The 19,413-nt window shown below is 38.6% G+C and overlaps 1 protein-coding gene across 1 annotated transcript in view; it reads left to right on the forward strand.

The window, feature by feature from the left end:
• Positions 1–18,926, forward strand: part of TBCK (TBC1 domain containing kinase) — a 173,375-nt gene extending 154,449 nt beyond the window's left edge. Inside the window, exon 26 of the mRNA XM_054591648.1 lies at positions 16,937–18,926. Within this exon, the coding sequence (XP_054447623.1) occupies positions 16,937–17,047 (111 nt within the window). The 3' untranslated portion in view covers positions 17,048–18,926. The remainder of the gene's footprint in view (positions 1–16,936) is intronic.
• Positions 18,927–19,413: the final 487 nt, after the last annotated feature.

Here is a 19,413-nt window from a genome sequence, read left to right on the forward strand (position 1 = left end):
TAACTCAATAAAAGAAAAAGACTCTCAATATTGAACTTACCAAGGAGCAAAATATCATTGAACTGCAAGAAGGAATGAATTTATCACTTGCCTAGTATATGACACTAGTAAAATCACCCATCTAACATACAAGTTAGGACCAGAGTGTCATTTGTAATAGAAATGTGGAGGAATTACTTTACGATGGTCAGATGTATTGAATATTATTGTCTAAAATCACATAGAAAACATAACAAATCTGAGAAATACTGCTTATTCATGTACCGGAATAACTATAATCAAAAGATATATGATACCATTTTAATTATGTATTCATTAACTATTTCCTGTAATTACAATCGATTAGCAATTCATTGCTATGAGATAGTTCTTTAGAATTACCACTTCATGAGGCTTTTATATTTAGCCTGGCTTCCACATTAGATATATCAGAAAATCTTTGGAATCTGCCATATCTTATTGAGAGAAAGCATTGTTTTTCCCCAGGAGAGGGCAAAAAAGGAGGACTACAAAGATCTCAGTTTAATTAGGGTCTCATGTAGATTCATCTCCTTGCCAGAGTTAAATCCTAGTAAACGTCTCTTACCAGTTAATCTTTACTTCACCTTACCCAACGGGTTCAAAACCAGTGAGCATTTTATAATCAAGTACATTCATATTTTGTGGACAAAGATATGTCAGCATCAAGGAAAGTCCGTTAGTCCCAAGTGAATGGAGTGGAGTCTGAAGTCTGAAACGTGCCCGGCTGCTGCAAGGGTGTGTTGAGCTCTGTGCAGATCCTCCTGCTGTGTGGCCAAGACTAATTTGACAAGGCAGACACGGGTAGACTGCATTTGCTGATAGGGCTGATGCCAGTGGGAAGACCTCTGTGTCAAAACAAGGGTAAAGTCCATTCAAGCTTTGTGACACATTTTAAATGGAACACATGGTGAGGTCTCACTCATCTCACCGCGATCGTCTTTTTAAAACACACACGAGAAACTGCATCTTCCATTGCTAAACTGGCATTAGATACCCTGGGCATACAGGGAAAACATGCCTGTGTGATAGATACAGAAAGCCCATAAAAGATTCCTCTTACAAAACTGAAATATGCTGAATTAATCTCAGAGAGCAAGTGTATAAATCTGAGAAGGCACTAGCTAGTCAGATCAATGGGGAAGGCAGACATAGTCTACTACTCATATCATGGATTAAACGAACCTGCACAAAGGGACTTCTTAAGCAGATTACTCAGATTGAAAGGAAATTTTGATTTTTAACATTAATTAAATATCACATAGGGTGAAATGTGTAGTTTGCTTTCATACTCATAACAACTATTACTTACACTACTGTACTTCCAACCTAAGGTCAAAGTCCCATCTATCTCAGCTAGGCAAGACAACATCATGAATCCACCTCTTTCTTAGAAGTAAATTATAATGTTTAGCAAGAATGATGACTTGCACGAGAGCAAGCTTTAATGGGTTATTTTTTTCTCCCCCGTGGGATCCATTTCTAAATATAGTGGTAGGTCTCAGGCTGAAAAATAGCCAACAGTATGGACCAAAACAGACTGAAACTCCAAATGGTGTTTCTCTACCTTTAGTGAGTCCTTAAGAAAAACTGTAAACATTATATAGCTGTGTTAGCCCCTGAAGCTCATAAAATTTTAAAAATAATTGCCATCTATCTAAGATGATATTTTGTAGTTATCTGACCACTATAAGATGTCTTCCCTGCCAGTGTATCACATTCAATAGTTTATCTCAGAAATTTGAAGGAATTTTTGAATTTTACTTTGTCTTGTCAGTCCTTTAGAGGATATTAGGAACAGCTGATTTTACCCTAAAATGTTACATTCTTGGCATTAAATCAGTACTCTTTTGTCATCAAAAGAAATATTTATCTGAGACCGTAAAAGCCAATGGCAAGTCATGTGTGCTATTTATTCTTTCCTTTAAAAAAAATGAAGCTAACCACCCCCCCAAAAAAAAACAATAAAATAGAAAAGAACAAAATATATATTTCTGATTAACAGCTGACTCAGGAACGTAGACAGGAGACAATTTTTATGGAGAGTCTGTGGCTAAACAGAGCGAGTGGCTGATGCTTTCTACACGTGGCATGTAAGGAGTAAATCGAAAATGTGGCGTCATATTCAACTGAAAATAATCAGATTTATAATAAGTAAAGCATGCCGTTGAAGCTATTTTTAAGAATAAGAAAATAGTCCGATTGTGTTCACTTACACTCCGCCCAGAGGCCCAGGTTATTTGGTCTGTGGATTTTAGGTTGGAAGTTATCTGCAGGGCAGTAACAGGAGGCCTCCGCCCTCTCGTCCCTCCCCCTTACCTCCTGAATCCCTCCACAAAGCCAAACCACATTTTATGATATTGTGGTGATCACTGATAGCCATTACCTTCTGCCTGCCCCTTTTTCTCTCTCTAGCCCCGTCTCCTTCTTCTCTTTGCTCAAGCTCTTCCCCCAGCCTTTGGTCTCAGGCATCAGAGATGATCCTACTCTGGTACGTGCTCAAAGGCCACCAAAAGACTCTGAAAACATTTTAACCCAATCAGGCGTATGTGTGGTCTCTATAGTAAACTTCTCTGGCTCCAGATATCTGCCTAGTTCTTCAGATTAATATGATACTTATGATTAATAAGCCAGTTTGTGTGAGATCTTTTACCTGTCAGAAAATGTTTTAGGCCTCTTTTTAATTGTACCTTCAGCATTTTGATAAAGAATGAGAAGTCAGTCTCCTTTCTGAGTTCCAGATATGCAAGGAATTCTCGGTCTTGTTAGGCCTATTAGCACCAGCTATGGTTAAACGTGGCTTTTTTCCTGGCTTTTTCCTTGTCTTCATGTCAACGAGTGTTTCAGTCTTTGGGTTTATGTCAGATTATAAGGAAACATTTTATATATTTATGTAACTCGAGCACACCAGACATCATATGAGGCTTAACAGTAAAATCCTCTTGTATAATTCTGTATTTGTTAAGTGATGGAGGATAACTTACTTTAAAAGACCCATAAGCTAAAATAAAGATTGTCCTGTAGAGTCCCTAGTCTCACAGTTTTTCAAAAGTTATATGAAATAAAAAGCAAGGTAGGAGTTGTAGTAAAGGGGCGTTTAAAACACCTAATCCGAACTTTGGTTGTCTGTTTTTTTACCTTGTTTACTAAAAGTATTTGGTGCACCAGCAGTTTTTAAAAAGACAGAGGGAGCTCATTTCCAATTTCCTGGAAAAACTGCCAAGTCATCATCTGAATCCCATGCTCTCTGGCACCTATATTCATGTCCTATCATAGGATGAAAGTTATTTTGTCTCATTATGTGTTATTCTACATACCCACTCTGCCCTCCACAGCTCACCATTTAATTAATTACTTCTTACCACAGGAATGTTTGTGGCTGAATAAAAACTAACCATAGTCGGCCTCCCACTTGACCTTACAGAGGTTGGAACTTGGCTGTAATCCATCACAGCCATAACTGTTTTGAATCTGAATCTTTATTGTATACATTCTTTTCAGAGCATAGTATACTGTGTGGAATCTGACTAGTGGGTTGGACATGGTATGAGTTTACTGTTCTCTGTTGTCTAGTGTAAATAAAAGTTAATGAATGGTTATTGCTGAATTTTAGTCCCAAATATCACAGATCAAAGGGAAATGTACAAAAGGCTCTTTAGAGCTCCTAATACATGGTGATATTAGATGATGGAATTTTATCAGAAGAGGCTCATCCTCAAATATGAGCCAATATGTTTTTTTCATTACAATAAGAACTATTTTCAAAAAAACTTTTGTGTCATATCTAAAAATGTTCTCTCTTTTTTTAATATGAACTTAAATTTCCAGGAAGCCTTTCCTGAGAGGACTGTTTGACAGTATAAACTATTGTTAAACACTAATCTATAAATCTATAGGTAGATTCCAATTGCCATATGCATAAACACTAGGTCACAATCAACTATCGTAAATTTTAAAATTAAATGAATTAGTTTAGAGGAAAAGCTTTTAACCTAGAGTTCATCATGAGTTTTAGAAGGTCAATTGAAATTATATGTAAAGCATTGTACAAATTTGCCTTTTTTGGGGGGAGAGAATAGATCTTTAGCTTTCATCTGATTGTCAAAAGTATATGTGATCCAGTAAATGGTAAGAGTCACTAGTATAAATTACTGTTATTATAAAGAGTTCACATGAACATTGATTTGTCCCCATTGGAGACAAATCTTCCTTTTAAGTTTGAATCTATACAATTCCAAGGTGCTGTAAATGGCCCTTCTATCAAAAAAGAAGAAGAGAGGAAAGAAGAAAACTAGCTATAGCAGCTACTGTGACTCAAGTACTTAAACATAAGCTATCTAATTCAGTCCTCCAAAAACGCTATAAGTGTACCTTTCACGTGTATTATTATTTTATTACACATTTAGCGGGTGAAGAAACTAAGGCCAAAAAGCTAAGTGATTTACCCACAATCCTACAGCTAACCAGCGACAGAATTCTGATTTAAACCTATGCTAACTACAAGTTCCTACATTTTCCTCCATAGCACCCAGGCTGTTGGATTTAAATAATGAATTATCTCACCTTCTTGAGTAGTGGCAACAAATTATATGGAAAATTATTATCTGTCTTCACTCTGTTAATTAGGTCTGAAATTCTCTCATCCCCTCTACCCAACTGTCTCACACAAGTCACTAATACCTCCTGCCTAACAGGGCTGCAAATTTACATTGTCCCTGCCTGCAGGCCCCTTCCTCCCTCAGTTGTACCCTACACCAGAGTGAGCTTTTCTGAAATGTTAATCTGACCCTTGTCAAAATGCCTCAGTGACTTCCCACTTCCTTCAAAATAAACTTCAAGCCCTAATCATGGTTTATAGGGCTCTTCATGATGCAGACTCCGCTTTGTTTTCCAGGCTCACTCCTCACTGCTTCTCTCACCCTCTTAGATTCATTCCAGCCATAAGTAACTACTTGTAATTCCCTGCCCGTTGCCTTGGCATACGTCTCTCTAGCTGGAGCGTTCTTCCCACTTCTGTTCAACTGGGTAACTCCCATTTGTCTTGAAAGGCTGTTTATATAGAATTTCTTCATGGAACTCTTTCGTAACTCCCCGAGTCTGGGACTAAGTACCATTCCCAAGCGCTCATACAGAAATCTTTTCCTTACTCTTATAATGCCATTGGGACCGCTGTCATACATAGAGTGTCTGTGTACATTAGATAAAAACCCATCCTTCCTTTAGGAGCATATATGTAAGGGCACAAAACTCGGAGAGAGGATGGGCTGCGTTTCATGCTCCACTTACCCCCTTTCCCAGCTCTCTCATGCAAAGCACAATTTGCACAGCCATAGCGATGGTTCTGTGTAGCATTTATCAAATGGCATTGTAATTGCCTTTGTTCACTCATCTGCATCTCCAACTAAACTCCAAGCTCACTGAGGACAGGGATTGTATTGTATTCATTGTCGTACCCCCTGTCGCTAGCATAGCGCTTTTCAAATAGTAAGCACTCCATAACTATTCGATGGTTGAGGTAATGACTAAGTAAATGAATAAATGTATGGAAATTAGTAGTTTGTTCTCAACTATGCATTTTCAGAAGCTGGTAAAAAGAGAAAGGCAAAAAAAAAAAAATACTAATATAAACTACTAGATTAATTCAAGACACCAAACAGAGTGCCTACATGATGGAGACTGTTATGAGGAAACAGAAATGAGAAGGACATAGTCCCTTGCCCTCGTAAACTTTCAATCTAATTAATACAATAAGACATTTATACAACTGATTAAAACTCAAAGCAGAATATGGTATGTGCTATATGAAATTATAATTAAAGTCCTAGAAAATCATTGAGAAGGAAGAAATTTCTTCCATTTAAATGAGGGATTCCTAAAGCTTCATAGAGAAGGTAATGACAGACCTACACCTTGAATTATGGGTAGAATTTCTGTAAGGAAAAGTGTTGGGAGGAGAACCATTGGGAGGAGGGAACATTCCAGGCAAAGGAAACAGCGCTGGCTGATTGGAGAGCAAGGGCTTCTTTGAAGAGCATTTTAGCTGCAGATAAGGCTACTTCCAGATAGGTAGAGAGTCTGCTTATATACGGCCTTGAATGCTATGTTAAGAAGTTTACATTTTGGCAATGGGGAGCTATTAAAGGTTTTTAAGAAGGCAAGTGACACAATCAGCTGTGTTTCAGAAAGTCATTTGGAAAATTACTTTAAAAGTGTCTTCCCTTTCTTGTGCCCCTTATCCCAGTGAAATAGAAAATTTAAAACACCAAGAACTAGAAACCAGTATAAGATCTTCACTCTCCCTATATTTCCAGTCTATTTCAATGTCAGATTCTTACCAGATTCTACCTTTATGTCGACCTTCCGTCGCAGCTTGCAATTTCCCACTATCTAAATAGCTTCTAAGCTCCCTGTGTTAGCAAACTCAGGTGGCGTTAGGGAAAAGACGACAGAGTGGTTGTGTCTGAGGATGATAACCAAAGCTCTTCAGCCTTGAAAAGGATTTTAGGAAAATGGTCTCACTGCTTTATTATGTGATTCAAGGCATCTGATCATATCCTGTCACTATCTTACCTTATTTAACACAAGGAGGGCCTTCTCATTAATCATTAATTTAAATATAAATAATTGCATGTATTTATACAAGGAACAAGCAAGTATAATTCTAAAATAATTTCTTTTGTCCTCAAATGCAAAGAAACTTTAGACCTAATATTATCAAAATATTTGATGATATTTGGAAGTTTCTTACTGGAAGTTTCAGCAGGAACTTAGGTACTACCTATTCTTACTGACAACAGATAAGCAAGCTGTTCCTTGGAAGGGATCCACAGGTCTGGACTCACCTTGCTTAAGGATAGTAGCCCTAAGAAGGAAAAAAAGTATTTATACAAATAGTGACTGTGGTCTCAGGGTTTCCTGAGGGCTTTTTTTTAATGTTACCATGTAGGCAGCAAAGTACCAGGTAAATTGGAAATGGGAAAACTAAAAGCACAAGAGACACTTAAGTGGTTTACGAGTAATTGGGGCCTAGAATGGAGTAGGAGCAGCGGGATGGAACGAAGGGACGGACCCGAGGCAAACCACAGAGGGACGTGACACAGCTGTGGGCCTAATAGAATGTGGAGCCACAGGAGGCTTTTGTTGTTGTTTGGTTTGGTTTTCTTTTTTTTTTAGGGTTTCTTTTTTAAGTCAAAAGTAACTTTAAGGTTTCCAGGGTGGGTTTTTGGAGATGTTACTAACATCTTTCACAGAGATAAAGAAGAGGAAAATAAAGTAGATTTGTAGGGAATGCAATGAATTTTGGACATGCTGAGTTTGAAGTGCTAATGTCAGTCAAGCATTTAGAGGTTCAGACTAGAATTCAAGGGAGAGTTAAAACTAGGTGTGTATATATGAAATCCTTCACTGATAAAATAAACACTTAGTATTCTACACTACAGAAAATTGTAGGGTCTTTCTTATAATTAAATTTAAAAGCTTATAAATGCATTATTCTAGAAAGGAAGACAAATTCCAGGTGGTAGCCTCAACGAGATAATGGCAAAAGACCACTAAAAGATACTTTTTCAATTCATTGTAAAAATCCATTGTCTCCATTATAACCTAGCTAATAAATAAGAAAAATTTGCTTTGTAAGTGACTGAGAGAGAAGATCAACAAAGAAAACAAGAGATTAAAGGAAAATGGAAGAGGAAAGAAAACACCATTTGACATGTAAGGAAAAAAAATCTGTTATTGAGGTTTCAACAAAGCAGACAATGGAGAAGAAGTTTCATTGGCTTATATTATGATGAGATATCATGCGCCTTTGAGAATTATTTGTTTTTCTAGTCATTTATATTCAAAAAGTATACTTTCAGAAGTGTAAGTCCTATTCCTTTTCCTTAATTCTCATGATATTTTGTTAGAATTACATATAATAGTGAAATAAAAGAAATGAAAGTAGAGAAATTTATAATTGCACATGAAAATATTAACTTTTTTTCACATAACTCTTGAGCAGTCCATATACCATGAAAAAATTGCCAACCTCAATGAGAGAACAGGGGCTAAGGAGGAAACATGGAACCCAAGAGCAGACAGAGTTTCACTGCATCCTCTTCAGATTCTTTCAGGTGCTTCGATTCTTTAACTGTGGAAATGAACTGAGGATATTGTCTCTCATCTGACTGCTCTGTGGACTTCCGCATTAAAATTAATCAGCTTTATTATTCTTCTTATTTTATTGCTTCTATACTTATAAACTTCATCATCAATACTTTTTGTTATAAGCATGTTTTTGTACAGTTGACTTTTAAAAGACATCATTTTATAAAATCATTTTACCTTGCCCTGGCTGGCCTTATTCTGAGCAAGATGGAAAGCCACTAGAACATGGGGAACAAAGGGTTTTATGTACTCTGACTTTTATTTTAAGAGAATCCTTCTGGTCAGTTGGTTGGAGTGTCGTCTGTGCACCAAAAGATGGTGGGTTCAATCCCCAGTCAGGGCATGTATAGGAGGCAACCAATCTATGCTTCTCTCACATTGATGTCTGTCTGTCTGTCTGTCTCCCTCTCGCTCTCCCCTTACTCTCCCTCTAAAATCAATAATCATATCCTCGGGTGAGGATTTAAAAGAAAAATTTACTCCCTTGAACTCAGAGAAGAGTCAAGTGAAGGCCTTGTAAGTAAAGAATAAAATAAAACATCATTCGACTTTTACCAGGACCAGTTAGTTTCCTCATTATTTGCCCTAAAATCCTTTCTACCTCCTCCAATGGCAGAAAGGAAGCTTAACCAGTGCCCACCATAGTGCCTGGCACACAGTAAATGCTCAGAAACCATTTGTTGAATGAGTTAATCAACTATTCAGCAGATAATAGAGCAAACGCTATGTACTGGGCACTGTTCTTGGCATTGTAGAAACAGTAAGAAGTAAAAAAAAAAAGGGCCCTGCCTTCAAAGATCTTACAATATATTGGGAAAGGCCGTCAATAAACACATATATCAAGTGGTTATAAATGCTGAAGTGAAAAATAAGGTAGGATGGGGGAAAAGAGTACTGGTGGCTTATTTATAAGGTGATCACAGAAGGCCTTATTCTGAGCAAGATGGAAAGCCACTAGAACGTGGGGAACAAAGGGTTTTATGTGCTCTGACTTTTATTTTAAGAGAATCCTTCTGGTTGTCATGTAGATAAATACCTCAGGGGTAAGGATAGAAGCAATCAGACAACAAGTTACTGCAGCAATCTAAGTAAAAGGCAATGGTAGCGTAATCTAATAGAGGAGATGAGAGAGGTTGAGAGAGGGGGAGGGGTTAGCATATTTGCAAAGCATGTAATTCCTCATAATCCGTGGTAAAATCTTTAAGATTTTATTCTAAGACAAGAGGCTATCAGAGTGCTTTCAAAAGACAGCTTATATGATCTGACTTAACATTTTTAAAGGGTCACTCACTTTGTGTGGTAAATTGAGGAAAGGGTGGAAGCAGAAAAGACCAGTCAGGATAATGTGTGAAATAGCCTGGGTAAGAGATAATGGTTGCTGGGGCTAGTATGGCAGCAGCAGAGGCGGTGAGAAGATCAGATTCTAATTGTGTTTTGAAAGTTATAGATGATATGATACATTAGAGGGGAAAAATAGAGACAAATGTAAACCCAGTTTGATTGCTTAAACAACTGGAAAGATGGAGTTGCCATTTCATGAGATGGGGAAGACTTCAGGAGAAGTTTAGAGGCAGGCATAGGGTAGGAATCAAGTCTTGTCTTTTGAAAATTCTGTATGTAATTTGATACATAATTTGAAGTTTGAGAAGCTTATTGGATGTGTAAGTGGAGACATTGAGGAAGCAGATAGGTTCATGAGTTTAGAGTTCAGGAAAGAGGCTAAAGCCATAAATTTAAAGTCATTATAGATGGGACTTAAAGTCCACAGGACTAGATGAAGTAACTTAGGAGATGAATGTAGAGAGAGAAGAGGAAAAAGTCAGAAGACAGGCATGAGGCAGAAGTCAAGAAGATAAGGAAAATCCACCAGAAGAGACTAGGAAGACCAGCTAGAAAGGCAGGAGAACTAGGAGAAATTGATTGGTGCCCTGAAGGCCAATGGGAAACAATTTTAAAAAGAGGAAGGTTCAATCAAATGTGTCAGATGATACTGATGGGTCAAGTCAGATTCAAGTTCAGTCTTAAAAATTTTATTTGGCAAGGTGACATAGTGGAAATTATTACTGAATTTTATAAGTGTATTTTGGGGGAGTAATGGAGACAAAAGTCTGATTGGAATGGATCTGAGAGGGAATAAGCTTCTTGCAAAGAAATGAAAAGACTGAGCACAGACCTGTAGGTTAGACACTTAGAAGACATCGGTCAATCACAGTGTATGGACCTTGTTTGGATTCTGATGCAAATAAGAAGATTGTAAATATAAGTCAGTGGATGATGGATGGATGAACAGGTGATATTTGTGAAGTGATTAGAAATGTGAACACTTACTGAATATTCAATTATATGAGGGTTATTGTTAGTATTTTCTAGGTATCATAATGGTGCCATAGACATATTTTTAAAGTGTTTTTATTTCAAGGACACATAATTATGGAGTAAATGAATTTTGGGGATTTACACTAAAACAATGAATGTGGTCAAGAGGAGTGCTAGGGGGAATAAAGGAAATAAATTAACTGGCTATGAGTTGTAATTTTTGGAACTGGGTGTTACAATTCTTGTCTTTTTTTTTTTTTTTTTACTGTGCAGTTCATTTTATTTGAATAAAATCAGAATGTGCACAGCACATGTATTGCTAGCATCTAATTTTATGTATTTATGCATATTTTTACATTTTTAATAAAAATATTAAAGAAAACGGGAAGAGATGAAATAGAGACAGACTGTAGGTAATGAAAAATTAAAACAAGAAAACACACTGAGTTAGTACACTACAGTTATTTATATATTCCCTTAAGGAACACAAACTACTAAACACTATCAAATTTCCTAATCTCAAAGATTGGTTCCAAGAACAGAAGACCGTACATACACCATCGCATGGACTCTGAATTTCCCAGACACCATTAGAATAGTTATCCTCAAAATAAACATGGATTAGAAAGTCTGGACCACATAATACCTGGTTGGTAAACTCCCATTTTTTTCTTATCGCATAATTAACTGTTTCCCAGTGTATAACATCCTGAGGTTACCTGTGCTGCCCCTCACGTGTCACGAGGCCCGTAGCAGGGTGTGAGATGGTTACTGACCTTGTGTGCACCTTCTTGGTTTTGCCCTGCTGCAGCTTTAACTTCTGTGAGTAAATTAAGAAAGTAAGGTAGCCACTGTTTTCTTACTATGAAAACTGGCTTCACACCTGTGCAGTACTCTTTTCTGCATTAATGAGGTATAATTGACATGTAGGAATGGTATATATTAATGGTGCACAACTTTGTTTTGATAGATGTATACATTATGAAACGATCACCACAATCAAGCTAATTAACATATTCACCACTTCACAGTTACCATTTTCTTAGCAAATTTTAAGTATACAACACAATATGAGTCACCCTGCTGTGCATTATATCTCCAGAATTTTGTCATTTGGCGTAGCTGAAACTTTGTGCCCTTTGACCAACATCTGCCCATTTCCTCCCCCTACCCCCTTGCTCCTGGCAACCACCATTCTATTCTGTTTCTGTGAGTTGGACTATTTTTAATTCCACATATTAGTGAAATCATACAGTGTTTCTCTTCATGTATCTGCCTTATTTCACTTAGCACCACGTCCTCCGGTTTCACCCATGTTGTCACAAATGGCAGGATTTCCTTCGTAGAGTGAACAATATTCCATTGCATGTGTGGTGTGCCTGTGTGTATCTCATTGTCTTTATCCGTTATGTCAGTAGACACCTAGGTTTCTTCCGTGTCTTGGCTACTGTGAATAATGCTATAATGGACATGGGAGTGCACGTACCTCTTCAAGATCCAGATTTTATTTCCTTTGGATAAATACCCAGGAGAGGATTGCTGGTTCATATGATAGTTCTATTTTTAATTTTTTGAGGAACCTCCAAGTGTTGTCCATAGGAGCTGCACACTTTACTTTCCCACCACAGTGCACAGGGGTAACTTGATGTAGTTTATTTAAGAAAACAAGTTTACATAGTACTCTTAAGAAAATACACCTCAAAATTATACTTGACTATATAACGGAGGGAAGAGATCAGGAGAGTATTAGATAAATCATTCCTATCTCTTCCCTACTAATCATTGCCATAAATTGGAATCCCTGAGATGATTAAGACCTTTTTAATGACCCCTGAAATCTTTTAAATAGTGAGGACAAGACAGTACTTGAGTTATGTTAGCCCAAGGCCACACTGTACTCTAGGTGGAGAAATCACCCCATCTTCTATTCCTTATTTCAAATATGTGTATCTGAGTTGGCCAGCCAGCTCTTAGAAAAAGATACATAATTTTTGTGAAGTATCAGCCTAGCCGCAACCACTCTGTGTGGGAAATATTAAATGTGCACCATATTTTCAGTATTTCAGAGGATCAAGAGGATATATAAAACTAATACAATATCAGCCTCACGTCCATAAAACCGAGAAAATGAAATTACTACAGCTGCTCATTACAGGTTAATTGCCAGCTTCTTTATTCAGTTCCATGCCCAAACAGCAGTGATATTTCCATATGAAAAATTTAGCATTATTTGGGGGAAAGGAATGGACCAAAAAATGAAAGAAAAAGACCTCAGATTGAGCTTCACAAAGGTGTTAGCCAACTCATGCCAATTATTCAGTCCCCAACATGAACTTAAAATTCACAAGGTCAGAGGTTCACATCAAGAAAATGAGCTGTCCTGCGGTGTGCTTCTTGGCAGAAGCCCAGTTTTCTTAGCTTCCTGCTGCTACCGAGACCCATGCCCTAGGACACCCAGTGAGAAACAGCACGATACTGCTCTACGCCCCTCTCGAACCTTACTCTCCGGTTTTCATTTTCTGGCCTTTGTCAACCTGCACCACTCGGTGGCAGATCAAAAATCCCTTTCCTTCGTTCGTTCTCCTGCTCCAGCAGAACTTGACTTCCTCTGACAAACATGCCAGCCTTTTAGCCGAAGCTAAGATGCAAGATAAAGAGAGAAAACAAGATGGAGTGGCACCCACGCTCGTGAAATAAGACATGAGAGCCCGCCACTTACAGACAGTGTTGTTCTGAGGTTCACCAACCCAAGCCCTGGAAATGAATGCCACCTCCAGTTCTGCTAACCAGAGGAATGACAAAAATGCAAGAGTTTTACCCTCACCCCATGGGAGTACCACTCACAAGAAACACAGCTGCCCTGTAGTCTGTGAGTCCCAAAACCCTGTCCCAGCAAGTACCAGATCCTGCCAACTCCATATGGGACATGGCCCTGGGTCTCAGCCGGTTGTGCCATTTGAGGAACCCCATTCTCTCCACGTAGGACTTGGTGTCACCAATTCCAGCCCTTCGAACATGCTAGCCTCTTTAGTGCAAAGTAACTTACTCTCCACACAGTACTTACTATACCTATAAAAATTGCAGCTTGAAGTCCCAGGCACACTTGACCAGCAAATGAATCCAATTGTCTAATAAGATGATTCTTGTTCTCATTGCTGGCCACACAATAGAATCACCTGAAAGGAAAAAAAAAAACAAAAAAACACAAAACCTGGAAACCTAGAAACCCAGAGCTCCATCCTAAGAAACTATTATTTGTCTGGAGTGGGCCTGAGTATCACTGTTTACTACAAGTATGCTGATGATTCTGATGACTTCATAAGCATTGGTCCAATATGAGAGCTTGCCACTTCCACCAATGGTATTGCTTAGCAAGTCTAGGTTTTGATTTCCATTTAATGTCTGGCCTCTCCCAAAGCTTCCACTTGCAGTCTGCACTGGCACCCTAATGGAGTGGAGAAGAAAAGATGGATGAAACTCTGGACTCTCCACACCTGGGTCTCCTTGAGCTGCCACACACCTTCTTTACGAAGAATGCAGCTTTTTCACAAAGTGGAAACCACCCTGTACATTCACAGACCTTGCTTCCTCCCCAACCTGTCAAGCTATAGCCACAGAGAACATAACCTGATCGGTGCATGTGGCCATCATAGCTGGGTCCCCATTCCCTTCAGGTGTCAATAATGAAAGAGGATGAAGGAAGGAACATCTCCTCAAACCCCTGTTAAATTCAGAAGTCCCTGAACTGCTTTGGCAATAGTCATCCTTACCACTTATTAGTCCTTGCTACTATCTCCCCCTGCACTGCAAAAACTGAAACAGCACCTGGTACTTAGCAGGGGCTCAGTGAAATGTTTGATTGATAAATGAAGGAACAAATGAATGACTAGATGGAGCAAAGGAGCTGTTTCCATGATGAGAGTGGACAAGGTGGAGCAATGGCCTCCCTGTCGGGGCCAGTATTTAACATGGGTAATTGGAACCACAAGTTGGGGATCAGAGGCGCAGAACTCACAATTTATCCTGAAAATTCAGCATTTGTGCTTCTTCTTAAGCACACCTGGCTTTTTTTTTCAAGGCACCTAAACTTTTCTTATGCCCTTATACTCCATTTCTAACTTTCTTCTTAGACCCCCGACACAGCAGCAACGCGATTGTTCCAAAGTGCTCTGTTCTGCCTGCTTTGCCTTTGCCATTTTCCCGCTCCGCAGCAGCCTGGCTATCCCTTCCCTCCGTACAGTGACAGCAGGGAGGGGCTCTTTCCATCTCTGCAGCACAGTGTAGGGAGAGTAGCTAAATGTACAGTACGGCCTCCCTTCCTCATTTTCTCACTTCTACAGTGTTGTGAAAGTATTAAATATTTAGACATGCTTACCCACAAAGCCTTTTGAGTGATGATGGTATGTTTACCTTAGAATTCCGGCCTAAATAGTAATTGTATTGCTGCTGCATGTGAGAGAATGAAGCCAAGATGGTTCAGTAATCATATGGTACCAGAGACAGTACTGCTGGCATAGGATTCAGGGTAGGTGAACCTGGTGCTTTTGTTCTTAAGTGGGGTTCAAAGAGAAGTAAGCAAAAAGAACAGGATGAAGATCAGCTCACATTGGCACTCTAGATCACTTGATATCTTTGAAATACAAGTGCACTATTTCCCTTCATTAATTGCTGTTGAGGGTACCCTCTGTGGCTCTAAAGAGCATAGGCTCTGAAATGTGAACAGGCATTTGAACATCTGTAAAGGCACCGCAGAGAATGATGGGGAAGGTAAGTGGGGTCAGCTGTATTGAGATCCATTTATGTGAGTTGTTATGAAGATTGCTAAGATCCCAGTCCAGCAACATCTATCCACCTGTACACCAACACCTTTATCCTTTGGCTTAAGACCGTATTTTTCAAAATATTGTCCATGGACTACCTACTTCAGAATCATCTAATGGTATATGCTAAAAACAAAACAGCACACCATGTTCCTGAGGCCCAGATCAATAAAGCAGAATCTCTGAGGTCTTGAACTTATATCTTGACCAAACCACTCTGCTTAACCCTTTGAACTACTACTGGCTACTTTATCTAGACTACTGGCTTAAGACTTTATCAACTATTAAGTTTAAAGACTCCCAAGAAGCAATAGTGCTATGAGCAGATACTGGTCATTTTTCTTGGAAGAGTTGATATCAGGTTATGACGAAATGATTAAAAAGAACGTGAGGGCTCAAATATCCAAGCACAAGACGAGGACACCACCAAGAGCAGGGAATCGGGATAGAATGTCCAGAGAGCCAAAGAAAGCCTTCTTAGCTTCCTCCTTTTGCCCCAGGTTGTATGTCATTTGTCATCGTTTAATTCAGTTCAACAAGTTTATATTGAGCCCTTGTATGTGCCCAGCACTAGAGATAAATAGAACCAGAACAGGTTCACAATCCTGGGGGAGTTTACAGTTTGGTAGAGGAAGCAGGCCCTTAAATGGGGAATTTAAATAAATATGGTAAGTCAAAGATAGGGATTTGCACATGAAATTCTGGGGGCTGAGAGAAGGGCTCCTAAGTCTCTAGGAGACTTAGGCAAATTAGTAGGAATTAGGCAGGTGGAAGTGCAGGCGGGGCGCTTTTGAGAAGGAAATACAGGGGGGCCGGAAGTGGTGGGAAATGGAGCGGAAGTGGTGGGAAATGGAGCGGGCTCCCAACCAAGGGCGACCTGCACAACAACAGGCTCCGAATCCTACAGCGACATCTATCAGCGATTTACAAGCAGTGCAAAAGTGCTTTCTCATAAGGTACGAGGAATGGAAAGATAATCAGTGATCCTGAATGGGTAGACATGGGCCAGGTCAGGGAGGTATGTATGTGTCCTGGTAAGTTTAAAGTTCCTGTTTTTCTAGTTGCCTAGAGGACTTCTCGGATCAGTCCTTCAAATTCATTCCAAGCTTATAGTCTCAAAACGTTCATTGCGGTTACTCCAAAGACCTATTAACAACCAGTTTGTAGGCCCTCTCTGGAACATTGTGCATGGAACTGCAACAACTAATAACTTGACAATAATACCAAAAATTGTTTGATATAGATTTGAGAATGTTTTGACTGTCACTGGACACATACGTGAAAAATAGGAATGTTAATGACCTTCCCAGAGGGAGACTGAGAACAGAAGCAGGAGTAATTTACTTCTCACTGTATACCATCGTATGCTGTTTGAATCGTTTACATGTACATGTATTGCCTCTTCAAAGAAGTTTAAAAGAGAACTAAAGAGACACATTTATTTCTTAGCATAAAGATTTTGTCAACATACTAATTTTTATTAAAAACCAAATTAATGATTCAGTTAGTTATACAACAGTAACAGCAATAGTATCATTAAAGTAGTTTTGTTTTTCACAGCTTGAGAAAAAAAATGGTATTGGACAAATACAGATTTTGTATATTCTCCATAAAATTGGCCTTTTTTTTTTCAGTTTGCAGCACATCTTGTGAAGATGAAATATCCAAGAGTCTGTATTCTAGATGGTGGCATTAATAAGATCAAGCCAACAGGCCTCCTCACAGTCCCATCTCCTCAAATATGAAGAACCAAAGGCCTGGCTGCCAAAAGCACGGAGTGGCGTCAGCTCCCACAGCACAGCCCCTCGCAGCCTCGCCGCTCGAAGGCAGAGCTGTGCTTCCACAGCTTTACATTTGCATAAAGTTTCGTCATGAGACATGCTGTTAAAATCTCATGACCCAAATGGTTGACTATTCAGGCAACAAACTTGACTGTACATGTATTGCTGAAAGAATTTTCTTAACAGTGAAATCCGATCATGTATTTTTAGCACACTGGGACACAAAGCCAGAAGAATTCGGCTGACAAGGCAGATTTAGTATTATCAAGAAATCTCACTTGCACTAAAAAAGCTGTCTTCCATTGCACTGAACAGACAGTCCTAACAAAGGTATTATTTAGAAATATAGATGGAAGGTAGGTGGAAATCATCTTTTCATGATAATGAAAAGTGAAAGGCTATTTAGAGTGCATTCCTTATAACTAAATGCTACATTTGGTAATTTATTTTTGGCCCAGACAAGTTGTGTGTGTGTGCATGTGTGTATGTGTGTTTAGAGGGAGAAGAATTTAGCCCATTGAAGAAAAAAATAATAGCCTACTTCCAGAAAAATGAAAGTATATTAAATAGAATATTTGTTAGATTCTGTAGCAGAGAAACCCAAAATAAGAGTGACTTAAACAAATTTGAACTTTATTTCTCTCTCATTTAGTCAGTCTAGGACTAGTATGTTTGTTTCATAATCATTAAGAACTCAAGTGTTTTTCACATTGCTTTACTAGACACATGGTTTCTGTCTCATGGGTCAAAATGGCTACCCAGCTCTCATCTTCACACCTGCAATTTAGAAGGAAGGAAGGAAAGAAGAGGGGGTGGGGAAGAAAGGAAGGAAAGAAATAGGGAGGGAAGAAGAAGGAAGGAAGAAAAGGTGAAAAAGAAGGGAGGACACACTTCTCTAAGGGCAAAATCCAGAAGTTAACACATATTACTTCTGTTTACATACCATTGGCCAGAACATGGACATATGGCCACACCTAGCTATAAGGAAAACTAGGAATATAGTCTTTGGCCGGGTGGCCATTTACCCAATTTAAAAGAAAAAAATATATATGGGAAGAGGAGAGCAGATACTGGAGGACAACTAGCAGCCTCTGCCACATTATTCTAAAAATTAAATACTACATTGAATCATAAACATCACAATTTCATGTACCATGAAGGAAGAAAAAATGTAAGCAAATAAACTGTGACACAACATCAACTATAAGATGCATCCCCATTTCAAAACTGTGAAAAAATATACACCTTAGAATTATTGAAATAGAGTACATCTTTGCCTATCTTTAGTTTTATTTTAACTAAAATGTGCTTTTTCATCTTTAACTTATATTCCTCTTCAATGTTAGGACTACCTAGGTACAACATCTTAATAAGAGCCTCAGTGCAACTTTCTGGGCTATGGTTTTATTGTTGCTGTTTTATGTTTTTGCATCTACTTTTTTATTGAAACATAATTTACATACCATGTAATTCACCTTTTAAAATGTACTGTTCAGGTTTTTTAGTATGCTCACAAAATTGTGCAGTCATCACTAATTCCGGAACATTTTTATCACCCCAAAAACTAAATCCCATACCTATTAGCAGTCATTCCCCCTTAACCTCTCCCAAGGTCTTTGATTTTTGTATGTAGAGTGCAACAGGTACCCAACTTCATATTTGCATGTGGTATCAAGTCCCATGGGCAATGTCATTTTATTTGTTTTTCTCAATTAAGTTATAATTCACTGCGTATGTTTTAATACCAACTATGTGCAAAACTGTGACAATCAATAATTATATTATTCTGTGACCCCTTACATAATATACAAAGAAAAATTGTGAGAATAAACAAGAAAACAAAATTTTGCCACAATTTCTGTAACATCTTTTTGGCGCCATCGTCTTCACGGGTTAGGGAAGTATTAAATCATCCTGTCCTTTCCTTCAATCTCTGCTGACTTTTCTGACTTCGTAGTCATAATGCAGCGCTGATGATGCTTTGGGAAGAGTGGTCCTGAGTCAGCGTAGCCTTCCCGGGAAAGCGGAGAAGGGTGGTGGGTCATGGGAGCATGGAGACCTGAGTGCTGTGAGGAGAGCTGTGCCAGAGATGACAGTGGCCAGCCTTCGTCACAGTTTTGCATTTGATCTTTCTTAAAACGTGATGAATGTAGGCTTTTGAAAAATGAAAACTTATTGAACGCTCAAATTATAAATAATACTCAATATTCTCTACAGTAAAATTAGAAATAGCATACAGTCATTGCCACGTGTATATGCGGAGTATGTTATTCAATGACAGATGGTTTCAGCAAAGTTGACCTCAATGACCGTTTGTTGAATTGAACCTA

This window comes from Pteronotus mesoamericanus, unplaced genomic scaffold (genome assembly GCF_021234165.1).
Source record: "Pteronotus mesoamericanus isolate MK-2021 breed Mesoamerican mustached bat unplaced genomic scaffold, CSHL_Meso_final scaffold_232, whole genome shotgun sequence".
NCBI classification, from domain to species: domain Eukaryota; kingdom Metazoa; phylum Chordata; class Mammalia; order Chiroptera; family Mormoopidae; genus Pteronotus; species Pteronotus mesoamericanus.